General features: G+C 37.3%; 1 protein-coding gene across 2 annotated transcripts in view; it reads right to left on the bottom strand.

The window, feature by feature from the left end:
* Positions 1–12,466, bottom strand: part of LOC105469985 (RAS p21 protein activator 2) — a 121,841-nt gene that overhangs the window by 88,207 nt on the left and 21,168 nt on the right. For both annotated transcript variants that reach the window (XM_011721645.3, XM_011721646.2), the window contains exons 2-3: positions 9,005–9,122; positions 5,200–5,303 (exon numbers count right to left, since the gene is read on the bottom strand). In XM_011721645.3, coding sequence (XP_011719947.1) covers positions 5,200–5,303; positions 9,005–9,122 — 222 coding nt within the window. The remainder of the gene's footprint in view (positions 1–5,199; positions 5,304–9,004; positions 9,123–12,466) is intronic.

The raw sequence follows: 12,466 nt of genomic DNA, 5'->3' as shown, positions 1-12,466 counted from the left end.
TCCTATAGCTGAAGCTCTTACCTTTTGAGAACCATTCCCCTCCCTGTAAGAATTTTTGTAACTATGTATCTTTTATGTCCTCTCCCCAGGAAAAGGCACAGATAATATCTGGCACATAATTCTAAGAGAGTTTACTTACCATCCAGAAACAAATCAGTAGACTTCTGGTGAAATTTCTACTTTACAATTTCCATAACTTTTAGTTTTGCACACAACTTATGAATATGTATATAGATGTACATATGTACATACATATAATACATGCAAACATCACTAAAACAAGTCCCAAACTCAAAAAGAGGGTTTTTTACAAAGTTTATTTAGGAGTTTACTGGTTTGACAAATTCATTCCCTCATTCAACAATCACAATGGCACTGTGTTAGTTGATTTCCAGGCTTCCCTAACCACACTTTAACTAACAATGCTGCTAAAAACTAGAGTAGAAATTTACCTGTCCTATTTATGACTCACTACTCTCAGATCACTGTAAATACTTCTCGTCTGTCACAGATGCCTTCCCAAAAGAGAATCCTCTCTTAGTCACACAGGTAATATATTCTAAAGCAAGCTGCCTCCTCCTCCTATTCCGCATCTTGAGTATCATGACATTCACTGTCACTGAAGAGTTGAATGTTTCTTGTCCTACGAGAGGGAAATCCTTCTCTGACTAGCTGCATAAATAAGCCATATATGAGTTGAGAATACTCTGTAATTTTATTGCCAGCTCTTATTCTTAAGTTCCTTTTTAAGATGTCAGTTTCCAATATGTAAAGATCTAGTTGCATGAGGCTAGTTGGCCTGAAGAAGCAGGGAAGAAAGAGTACGTGATCCCGCAAAGTCAGAGAAAATGACATACAAGAATGGCACAGGAAAATAAGAAAAATATTTGAAGTCATTAGGTAGCAGGATACCTACAACATGTCCAGCACTTTATTAGGCAATATAACATATAAAAAGAAATATATATCATCAGCCCAAGGGAATAAAACAGGGAAGGGGGAGAGGGAAAGAGAGACAAAGAATGAAGGAGGAAAAAAGGTGGGAGGATAAATGAGAAGGAAGTACGAGAGAGGGAAAAGAAAGGGATGGGGAAGGAAGGAACAAGTTTCTGAAACACAAATAGAATTTTAAAAAATGCCTAATGATTCTGATTTGTTGTTTTATCATTAAACTGGCAGGTATTAACAGTAAAAGGTAGACAGCCCGATACAAAGGAAAGAGCACTGAACTGAAAGAAAAGCCAGCATTTACTGAATCTCTACCAGGTAGGAGATATTCTTATATATTTTCTTGTTTAATTTCACTAACAATCTTGGAGGTAGAGGGTATAATCACCATCTTACAGATGAGGAAAGCTGAACAATATTTTTAAACTTGCCGTTAACAGGTGCTGAAGTCAGATTTCGAAACCAAAGTATGCCTGTTTGTGTTCCTTCCAACACAAACACTAATTCCATAACCTAGTGTCAATTCTGTTGCTTATCAGCTGTGCAATCTTGGGTGAATTACTCAAACTCTACATCTGATGTGGCTCCTCTGCATTAGAATGACTTTTAACGATCTTAAAAATCTTTTTTGTGCCTCTAATAGTCCCAAAGATGTATGTTTAATGTTTACTATTTTCTTTTATTTATGTTTTTTTAATATATTGTTTTTTTTGAGACAGGGTCTTGCTTTGCTGCCCAGGATGGAGTGTAGTGGCATAATTACAGCTCACTGCAGCCTCAACCTCCTGGGCTCAGGTGATCCTCCCACTTCAGCCTCCCAAGTAGCTGGAAGTAATTTTTATAGTTGGTCCCAGATGGCTAATATTTATAGTTTTTGTAGAGATAGGTTTTTACCATGTTGCCCAAGCTGGTCTTGAACTTTTGAGCTTAAGCAGTCCAACGGCCTTGGCCTCCCAAAGTGCTGGGATTATAGACATGAGTCACTGTGGCCAGCTGTTGATTACTATTTTAAACAAAGTTAATCCATTATTTCACCAGCTATGAAATTACCAACTTCAAAAAAAATCAAACACGGCTGGATGCAGTGGTGCATACCTGTAGTTCCAAGTACCTGGGAGGCTGAGACAGGAGGATTGCTTGAGCCCAGGAGTTCAAGTCTAGCCTGGGCAACACAGTGAGACTCCCGTCTCTTAACAAAAAAAAAAAAAAGAAAAGAAACAAACGTCCCAACAAATCATTTAAAGTTAGTACTTCATTTCCTCACTGTCCTGACAAACTCATGGACAGAAAGCGCTTAAAACCAAACATATAGTATACACCAGATGCTGTATTAGTTCCTTAAAATCAGACAAAGAAAGGAAACACGAAAGGAAATGAAGGAACTGTGGGCACAGAAACCACCTTTGTTGATCATTAAGTAAAAAAAGCATTTTTAGCTTTCTAATATCATTTTTCAGTAGCATTTTCTTGCTATCAGTAAATACTGTGTTACCCTTGGGACCCATTTTTAGATACAATATATTCTTAGAAATTTCAGCCTGATACAATTCACCAATTGGCAAAATCCTGATAGTCCTGTTCCTACTTGGGCACTAGTGGAAATGGCTAAAAGAGGAGATAAAAACAGTGACAGGCCGGGCACAGTGGCTCACGCCTGTAATCCCAGCACTTTGGGAGGCTGAGGTGGGCTGACTGCCTGAGCTCAGGAGTTCAAGACCAGCCTGGGCAACACAGTGAAACCCCATCTCTACTAAAATACAAAAAATTAGCTGAGTGTGGCGGTGTGCACCTGTAGTCCCAGCTACTAGGGAGGCTGAGGCAAGAGAATTGCTTGAACCCAGGAGGCGGAGGTTGCAGTAAGATGAGATCATGCCACACCACTGCACTCCAGCCTGGGTGACAGAGCAAGACTCCATCTCAAACAAACAAACAAACAAACAAAAACAGTGACAAATGTTACTGCCTATATAAAAATGAAACAGGACCAGAGGACTGAACAAATTCTGGCAGATAGTCAACAGCAGCATTTAGAGACAACGGCAGCACTTCAAAGACTTAGAGTAGGAGGTTTCAATAGATACATTTTGGTCTTTGTGGTAGACTGGTATATTAATGGCCTCCATAACTCCTGGTATCTACACCATTGTGTGGTCCCCTATAGCAATGACCCTAATACAATCAGAATGGCACTGTGTTATTTGCTTTCCAGACTTCCCTAACCACACTGTATTTAACCTCAGCTCACTGCAACCTCTGCCTCCCGGGTTCAAGTGATTCTTCTGCCTCAGCCTCCCAACTAGCTGGGACTACAGGTGCGTGTCGCCACGCCAGGCTAATTTTTGTATTTTTAGTAGAGATGGGGTTTCACCACATTGGCCAGGCTGGTCTCAAACTCCTGACCTTGTGATCTGCCCACCTCGGCCTCCCAAAGTGTTGGGATTACAGGCATGAGCCACAGCACCTGGCCAAATAATTCTTAATTTTTTAAGCTGTAGGAGACTTGACCATGTTTCAAATAAAAAAGAAAATGGAGATGAAATTTAGGACACTAAAAAGAAAGAGAATAATAAATGTAACTTAGACCTATGCCTATGATTAAAATACAAAGATAGTGGTGCAAAGATCAGGAATGTGACACATATGTGGCTAGTTAGCTTTGTTCTAGCTCATGCCCACAGATCACACTCCAGTCTGACAATTATTTAAAAATTGTATTTATTGGCCAGGTGCAGTGGCTCGTGCCTGTAATCCCAGCACTTTGGGAGGCCAAGGCAGGCAGATCACAAGGTCAGGAGATTGAGACCATCCTGGCTAACATGGTGAAACCCGGTCTCTATTAAAAACACAAAAAAAACTAGCCAGGCGTGGTGGCGGGTTCCTGTAGTCCCAGCTATTCGGGAGGCTGAGGCAGGAGAATGGCATGAACTCAGGAGGCGGAGCTTGCAGTGAGCTGAGATCGTGCCACTGCACTCCAGCCTGGGTGACAGAGCGAGACTACGTCTCAAAAAAAAAAAAAAAAAAAAAAAAAAATATATTTATCGGTCACTGATATGGTTTGACTCTGTGTCCCCACTCAAATGTCATGTCAAACTGTAACTCCACTGTTGGAGGAGGGGCCTGGCGTAAAGTGATTGAATCATGGGGTAGACATCCCCTTGCTGTTCTCATGACAGTAAGTTCTCACGAGATCTGGTTATTGTAAAAGTGTGTAGCGCTTCCCAACTCTCCTCTCTCCTGCCAGCCAGGTGAAGATGTGCTTGCTTCCCCTTTGCCTTCCACTCCTGTAAGTTTCCTGAGGCCTTCCAGAAGCAGAAGCCATTACAGCCTGAAAAACTGTGAGCCAATTAAACCTATATTCTTTATAAATTACCCAGTCTCAGGTATGTCTTTATGGCAGTGTGAGAATGGACTAATATAGTCACTAATACAGACAGGAAGAAAATGTATAAATAGATTAAAGTGAATTATTACTTCTATTAGGAAAACCCCCAAAACAGATGTTCTTTGAAGGATGAAAACTGCAATCTTTCTATAAAAACATTATTTGAACCACTAAACAAATACCTATCCAACATTACTAAATGTAAGGTACTCTGTAAGAAAGAGTCCCTGCCCAGCCTGGTTCGGTAGCTCATGCCTGTAATCCTGACACTCTGGGATGCTGAGGCAGGTGGATCACCTGAGGCCAGGAGTTTAAGACCAGCCTAGCCAACATGGTGAAACCCCATTTCTACTAAAAATACAAAAATTAGCTAGGCATGGTGGCACATGCCTGTAATCCCAGCTACTCAGGAGGCTGAGACAGGAGAATCACGTGAACCCGGGAAGTAGAGGTTGCAGTGAGCCGAGATCGCACCACTGCAGTCCAGCCTGGGAGAGAGAGCAAGATTCTGTCTCAAAAAAAAAAAAAGAATCCCTGCCCTTTTAAATATCACATTTAACTAGAGAACCTAGATATGAAACAGCCAACTAATGAATAAGCATAATGAGTACCATGGAAAGGGAACAATCAGGTATTATAAAAACATATGATATAGTGACTAGGGGAGCTGCAAAGGCCTCCCTGAGAAAGTGTCATATAAGCTGAACATACAAATTAAAAATGAAATTTCACAAATGAACATGTAGTCTAGAGAAAAAGATTACAGATGTTCAGCATATATTATTCTGCAGTTTTCAACACTATACTAAGAGAACAAATGAATATAAACATTAACATTGTGATTAAAGACAATTATGAATAGTACATACCTATACGAAGATCTCTTTGTAAAACATTCTTATCATAAACATAGAAAGACAAATACTGGAAAGTTCTTGGAATCTCAAAGTAAAATTCTTCACTGAAAAATGGGCTAGAAAGAAAAGGAAAGCTCATTACTTCAAATAATATAAAACAATTAAATAATAATTAATATCACCTTCAATAATAATAGTATAAATACTCAAATAATATCACTTTTTTTTTTTTTTTTTGAGACAGAGTCTTGCTCTGTCACCTGGCTGGAGTCCAGTGGTGCGATTTCAGCTCACTGCAACCTCCAGCCCCAAGGTTCAAGTGATTCTCCTGCCTCAGCCTCCTGAGTAACTGGGACTACAGGCGCATGCCACCACGCCCAGCTAATTTTTGTATTTTTAGTAGAGACGGGGTTTCACCATGTTGGCCAGGATGATCTCGATCTCTTGACCTCATGATCCCAAAGTACTCAGCCTCCCAAAGTACTGGGATTACAGGCATGGGCCACTGCTCCTAGCCAAATAATACCACTTTCAATAAGTTAATGAAATGATGGACTAAAATGCCATTGAAAAGAACTTGAAAAGCCCCAAAATAATTATCAATGCTAAATTTCAACTAAGTTCTATATAAACCAAGCTGAACACTGAGGGGATCTAAATTGCCAGTATGAGTTCTGAACAAATAGCTTTTCAGCAGTCCTGTGGATAGAAGATACAGTAACTGCCTGGGGTCATGCTCACCTAAGGTGGACCATTTGAGAGCTGAGGATAGTGTCATTCATACCATCCTTGTCTTAGAAATGTGTAAAGCTGTATTATTTACAATACATAAAACCTTAAACAGCTAATGTTACATGAAAGGTTACTTCAAAATATTTTTTTAAATTAAAATAAGCTATTTAAAAAAAATTAAAATATGCTATTTTAAAATCAACTTTAAAAATATTTTTAAAAAATTAAAACAAGCTATTTTTAAATCAATTTTATTGAGGTATAAGTTACACACAATAAAAATCCAATTTAAAGTATAGAGGTTGATGACTTCTGATAAATTTATACAACTGTGTAGCTTCCACCCCAATCAAAATACAGGACACTGCTATCTCCCCAGAGAGTTCTCTTATGCCCCTCCTTCAGTTACCCCACCATACCTGCCCCAACCTGTGATGTGTTTTCTATCACTATAGATCTATCCTAAAATCTCACATAAATAGAATCATATAGTATGTCATGTTGAGCTTTGTTCATTCAGCTTAACGTCTGTGAGAATTTTTCAATGTTGTTGTTTATATAGTAGTTCAACTGTTTTAACTGCTGCATAGTATTCCATTGCATTCCAAATCCATTCTCCTAGTGATGTTATTTAAATTGTTTCCAGTTTGACCTATCAAAAGTAGAGCTGCTATGAACATTCTTATAGAAAGCTTTTTCTAGACACATGCTTTTGATTACTGAGAGTGCAACTGCTGAGTTAAAAAGTAGGTGAATGTGTAATTTACAAGAAACCGTCAAACTGCTTTCAAAGTGGTTGTACTGTTTTACACTCCTAACAGCAATGCTCCAGTTGTTCCATATCTCGGTACTGACAGTCCTTAACTTTAGCTATTCTAGTGAATATAACATGATAAATGTATACACCTATGTAATCCCTATCTTTATAAGCAAGATATAAAACATTTTTATCTCCCCAGAAAGTTCCCTTGTGACTCTGTAATCACTCCCACCATATTCTTACAGGCAACCAGCGATATGATTTCTATCACTGCAGATTCTGTTGTAGAATCTATAGTGACAAAAATGGTTTTAAATTGATTTCCTGATGACTAACAATGTTCAATACGTTTTCATGTGCTCTTGGCCATATCTTTTCTGAAATATCTGTTAAAGTATTCTCCCCATATTTTAAATGGCCATCTGTCTTCTTTTGAGTTATTAGGATTTTTGTTTTTAAATAAATTCTGGATACAAGTCTTTTGTCAGACTACTTTCTCCCAGGTGTGGCTTGCCATTTAATTTTCTTGACAGTGTCTTAAAGAAAAGGAGCCTCTGAGTTTGATAAAATCTAATTTACCAATTTTCATCTTTTATAATTAGTAGTGTTTCTTGCATTCAAAGTAAGGAAACTTTGCCCATTCTCATGTTGCAAAGCTTATTTTTATAAGTTCATTTTAAGAAGGTCATTTTGATATATTTATTCCTCTATGATTCTTCTATGAAGATGTGAATCTCTGAAATGATAGTTTCTTTTGTCAAGTGCACCTCTTTCCTGAGAAAGTTTAAAGAACACAAAGATTCTCTAAAAATATCACTATGAAATGCAGTGTCTTTATGATGTCATAACTAAATGAGAAACTGAAACATAAAGTAAAACACTCCTACAGAAGTCATATCTGATCTTGTCTAGAAAACAGTTGGTTCAGTCTTTTAGTTGTTAAAATGCCTGGTGAACTTTTGTCACTGTATTTTTCCCTTCAAATGTAACCAAAATAAACTTTTAAAAGGTGGTCTCACAAAGTAACTAGAGCCTTCTAATTAATTTCAACATAGAAATCAATGCAAAAAGAACTATTAGTCAAACACATGATATGAAAGACAAGTGTAGGTATTTATCTCTTTGCATTATTTTATAAACAATTATAAATGCAGAATTTCCTTTATATATTACATCCACATTCAAATATTATGTTTAAAGTACATTCTAAAGCCAAATAATAATATGAGAATTAAGACTAAAGATTTCAAGTTTACTACTTGAAATGTTTTTGGGCTACTGAAGTATTTTCAGTTTTATACAATAGCTTTTCTAAGAAGAACTCGACATTTAAAATTATAAAAAATGAAATAAAGACATAAAAGGAATCTTCAAAGGCAAATGTAAAAGAAAGATGTTTTTAAAAAGGCATCAAAAACAGATCCCTAAAATACAACTGACCAAAATATGATTCAGATAAGGCATGGCATTCAATATTTCATCTATCACGTGCTCATTCCAATAATACCCCACACCTTGTTTTTTTCTTTTTTTTTTTTTCCTGAGACGGAGTTTCACTCTTGTTGCCCAGGCTAGAGTCCAATGGCATAATCTTGGCTCACCGCAACCTCCGCCCCCTGGGTTCAAGCGATTCTACTGCCTCAGCCTCCCAAGTAGCTGGGATTACAGGCATCCAGCACCACACCCAACTAATTTTTGTATTTTTCGTAGAGACAGGATTTCACCATGTTGCGCAGGCTGGTTTCGAACTCCTGACCTCAAGTGATCTGCTCGCCTCTATCTCCCAAAGTGCTAGGATTACAGGTGTGAGCCACCGCACCCGCCTCCTTATTTTGACTTTTGTCTCTGAACAAGATTCTCAGCACAGCTCTGCACCAGAATTATGTTCACATTACTACAGTGCAGACATGGTATATTCCAATTTTATGAATTAGAATTTAATATGATACTCTCAAAGGGCAATTACACTTTCAAAGATTAGACATCTATCTGAGAATTCATTCCCCGATAATGCACTAATAAATTAAGCAACCTGTATGAACTTTAAGTAACTTATTCTTTAGATAAATAAAATAAACATGTACTTTGAGGAAAGTTCAAACGAATAGGCAATATCTAGCCTGTCACATGAAAAAAACTTTTCTTCAGAAAACAAAGACAAAATTAGGAACAATTAAGAGGAAGACAACATTTTGAGACAATGAAAAGCTACATGAAAGCAAGCACTGTTTCTATCTTGTCTTCCTGATTATTATAATCTGGAAAAGGCATAATATTGACCAATCTATATAGTAAAAATCATAATTTACCAATTTTTCTACCAACCTTAAAGATTTTTCCACAACTTGGGTACGATAAACTTCTTCCTGGTCCAAATTAATGGTACAGAAACAATCTCTCATTTTGTGGGGTCCAAGATATGGCAATAAATTTTTTGCTTCACCTGTTGGCACAAAATTTGAAATTGTTATTAAATATCATGAACTGCTTCATACTAAGCCTTATATAGGATGACTTCAATCTGAAACAACATATTAATGTGGCACAGAAAAAAAAACCACTAGTGATTAGAGAAAGATCAAGTTGGTCTAAAGGAGACTGGTAAGAGTGAAGGGAGGGGCTGTGTATAAAGTGACTTGAGATTCCTTTTTATATTATGTAATTGCATCCCCACTCCTATGAAAGGGCAATCCCTCTACTTGTGCTCTCTATCCCATCCCACCAGTGCTACCTCAAGGACTTTACTCCACAATTAATCTTTCTTTCCTGAATCACCATTAATTTTCCTCTCTAGTGGATCATTCCCATCAGCATATAAACAATGATGGGAATTTCTCAACTTAAAAAAAAGCACACAAAAAGAAAAGAAAAAAAACTTCTTAAAAGCATCATCTCTAGTCATTGTCTCTTCATTCTTACCTTCCATTTATTCTTCAACCCTCTCCAATTAACTTCTGAACCCACCATGACACTAAAACTAATCTAGCTGAGGACACTAATGCCTTCCACATTGCCAAATCAATGGTCACTTCCCTGTTTTCATCATATCCGGCCACGTAGCATGATTTAACACAAATGAACATTAATATCCCTCCTTAAAATGCTCTCTTCTCTTGGCTTCCACAACACAGTATTTCTGACTTTTCTCCTACATCACTGGCGCTCTGCTGACTTCTCCCCCTACCTACCTCTAAACATGCAATGCCTCAATTCCAGACCACCTTCTCTTCCTTCTCTTTGCCAACTCTGTAGTATATGGTGGTAATGCTGACGCCTCCCAGATCTGCAACACCAAGTCTAACCTCTCCTCAACAAACACTAGATGTGACTATTCAAGTGTCTCCTTGGATATCCAGTAGGCATTTCAAATTTAACAAGTCCCAGAAAAACCATCAGATTTCCTTCCCTAAAACATGCCCTTTCCCCAGTTTACCATTTTCCTCTCTTACGCTCACCATCCTCCTACTACTTCCCCAAACTCCCATACCCAGTCCCTTAGCAAAACCAGCAGACCTCCAAAATAAATCCCAAATCCAACCAGTTCTCTTTGCCTTGACTAGAATCACCAAGCCCAAGCCACCATAATCTTTTATTTGGGCAAACATGAGAGTTGCCTAACTAGTGCCCCTGCTTCCACTTTTGGCCCTCCTACAGTCCATTCTCCATCAAGCAGTGTGATACTTGAAACATATTCTTTAGGTTACTCACTCACTCCCCTCCTCCAATACCACACCATTTCACTTAGAATAAAATTATCATTCTATACCCCAGTCTACAAAGCCCTACTCAATGGTCTCTCTGATCTCTTCTCCTTCCCTTCCCCCAACCCCGGTCAGTGTTTACTTTTTTTTCATTCATCAACTATGCCACATCATGTTCAAGTTTAGGGCTTTTGTCTGGAACACCACACTCCTAGAGATCTTCAATGGCTAGTGCCTTATCATTCAGTCTCAGCTCAAATATTACTAACTCTGAGAAATCTTCCTTGACTATTCTATCTAAAGCACATAGTTCTGCTACCATATTCCATCTCTCCATTTTGTTTCTTTGATAGCACTGATAATTATCTAAATTTCTGTTCCTTTTTACTTCAGTGTTTATTGTTTGGTTCCCTCATTCTTGAGGCCCGAGAACTTGTTGATCTTCAAGATCTTAAACAGTGACTGTCATACAGTAGACAGCTGAGAAATATTTGTTGAAGGAATATTAAATAACCCAAAAAGTCTAGTTTTGAAGTTTTGAAGTTCTTTGATACTCTAGCTCAAAGGACATACACAAGTATGGGCGCTGAAATCAGTACACCAGTTCCCTTATGCATCAGTTAGCATAAGGGAAACAGCATTACCCCAAGAACCATAAAACCAATATTCCTGTCTTACTCTGCTACTAAGTGGCTGTATGACTTCAGACACATCACTCAATCACAGCTTTTCTGATGAAGGTTTGGACTAGATAAACTCAAGCATCTTTCTGCTTATCAACTTTAAAGCCCATTCAAACCAATATATTTTTGAGAAGTCTATTAGAAACCTAAGCCGCACCTATAAAAAAACTCAGTAAACAAATTATTTATAAAATTAAAATAAGAAAACCAATGGAATAGTACCAGTAAGATACTTATTAAATCTGTCACTGAAAGATTTTTTTAAAAAATAAAGTTACCACTGAACAGAATAAACAAATTTATGTCCATCTCAAGTCAGAATCGAGGAATCTAACCTTTTAAATGATTAATTTAATGAATTGCCTAAAATGGGTTAGTCCTTACAAATAAGCCAGGTCCCTAAGAAAAATAATCTATGTCTCAACCTGTATTCATCTGTTTTCCTCTTCCTCCAAAGACTAATTATTCCTCTTCTCATCCAAAGCTCATCCATTTACTGTGCTCTCTTTACCCCATTCCCTCTTACTCCCTCCAGGACACTGTCTAGAAATTCTGTTTTCATTACTCACAACCTTCTTGTCCTTCAGCCTCTCCTTTTTCTTTGACATCTCCCTTCTGCATAATTTAGACTTTTGTTTTTTTAAACAAAAGTCCAACTAGCTCACAATATAGAACCTAAAATATAAAAAATCTGGAAATAGATCATAATAATTCTCTACTTAATAAATATGCTCCATAATAAATATGCTCCATATATAATTGGGAGAATTTAAAACACTAAATAACTGTCCCTGAACATATTTCTGTTTCATTCACATAAGGTCAGTTTTGAGAAAACAATATTAAATAAATCTAAATCTACACATATTCTACTTCCCTCTCCCTTTTAAGAGAGAGACAATGAGGTTATTTTGTCTGAAGAATCCAATGAACCTGACATTATCAGATATTTATCTAGAATAAATAAAAACGTAGGCTCTGTGTAATATGAAAAAATGCACCAAGCATCACTTCCTATAAAAGCAGTTATCATAATCTGTACTTCTTAAATATCTACCACTGACTGAAGTTCAAATAAACTTTGTTGAAAGTTAATTCATCTAATCAATGCCCGGCTCAACAATCAATTGTACAAATATGTTAAGTTGGCTACTGTAACTCCAAACTATAGTAGTGATTAATAGGTATTTTATAAAAACATAATCAAAAAAGAAGTCATGGTTACAGATATAATAAGAGTAATGTTGTACCTATTATATCTCTAAGCATAAAGAGAATATGTTAAGAGCCACACTTTACATCAAGCTACACAAAAAGACAAAAGTGAAGAACTTTGGAAGATTGTATGTGGTATTTGTTCAGGGTCTCATGAACTCCGGCCAATTGTGGTACATAAATGAGCA

The sequence above is a fragment of the Macaca nemestrina genome, chromosome 2 (assembly GCF_043159975.1).
Source record: "Macaca nemestrina isolate mMacNem1 chromosome 2, mMacNem.hap1, whole genome shotgun sequence".
NCBI classification, from domain to species: Eukaryota; Metazoa; Chordata; class Mammalia; order Primates; family Cercopithecidae; genus Macaca; species Macaca nemestrina.
This window is presented reverse-complemented; position numbering and strand designations above follow the sequence as displayed.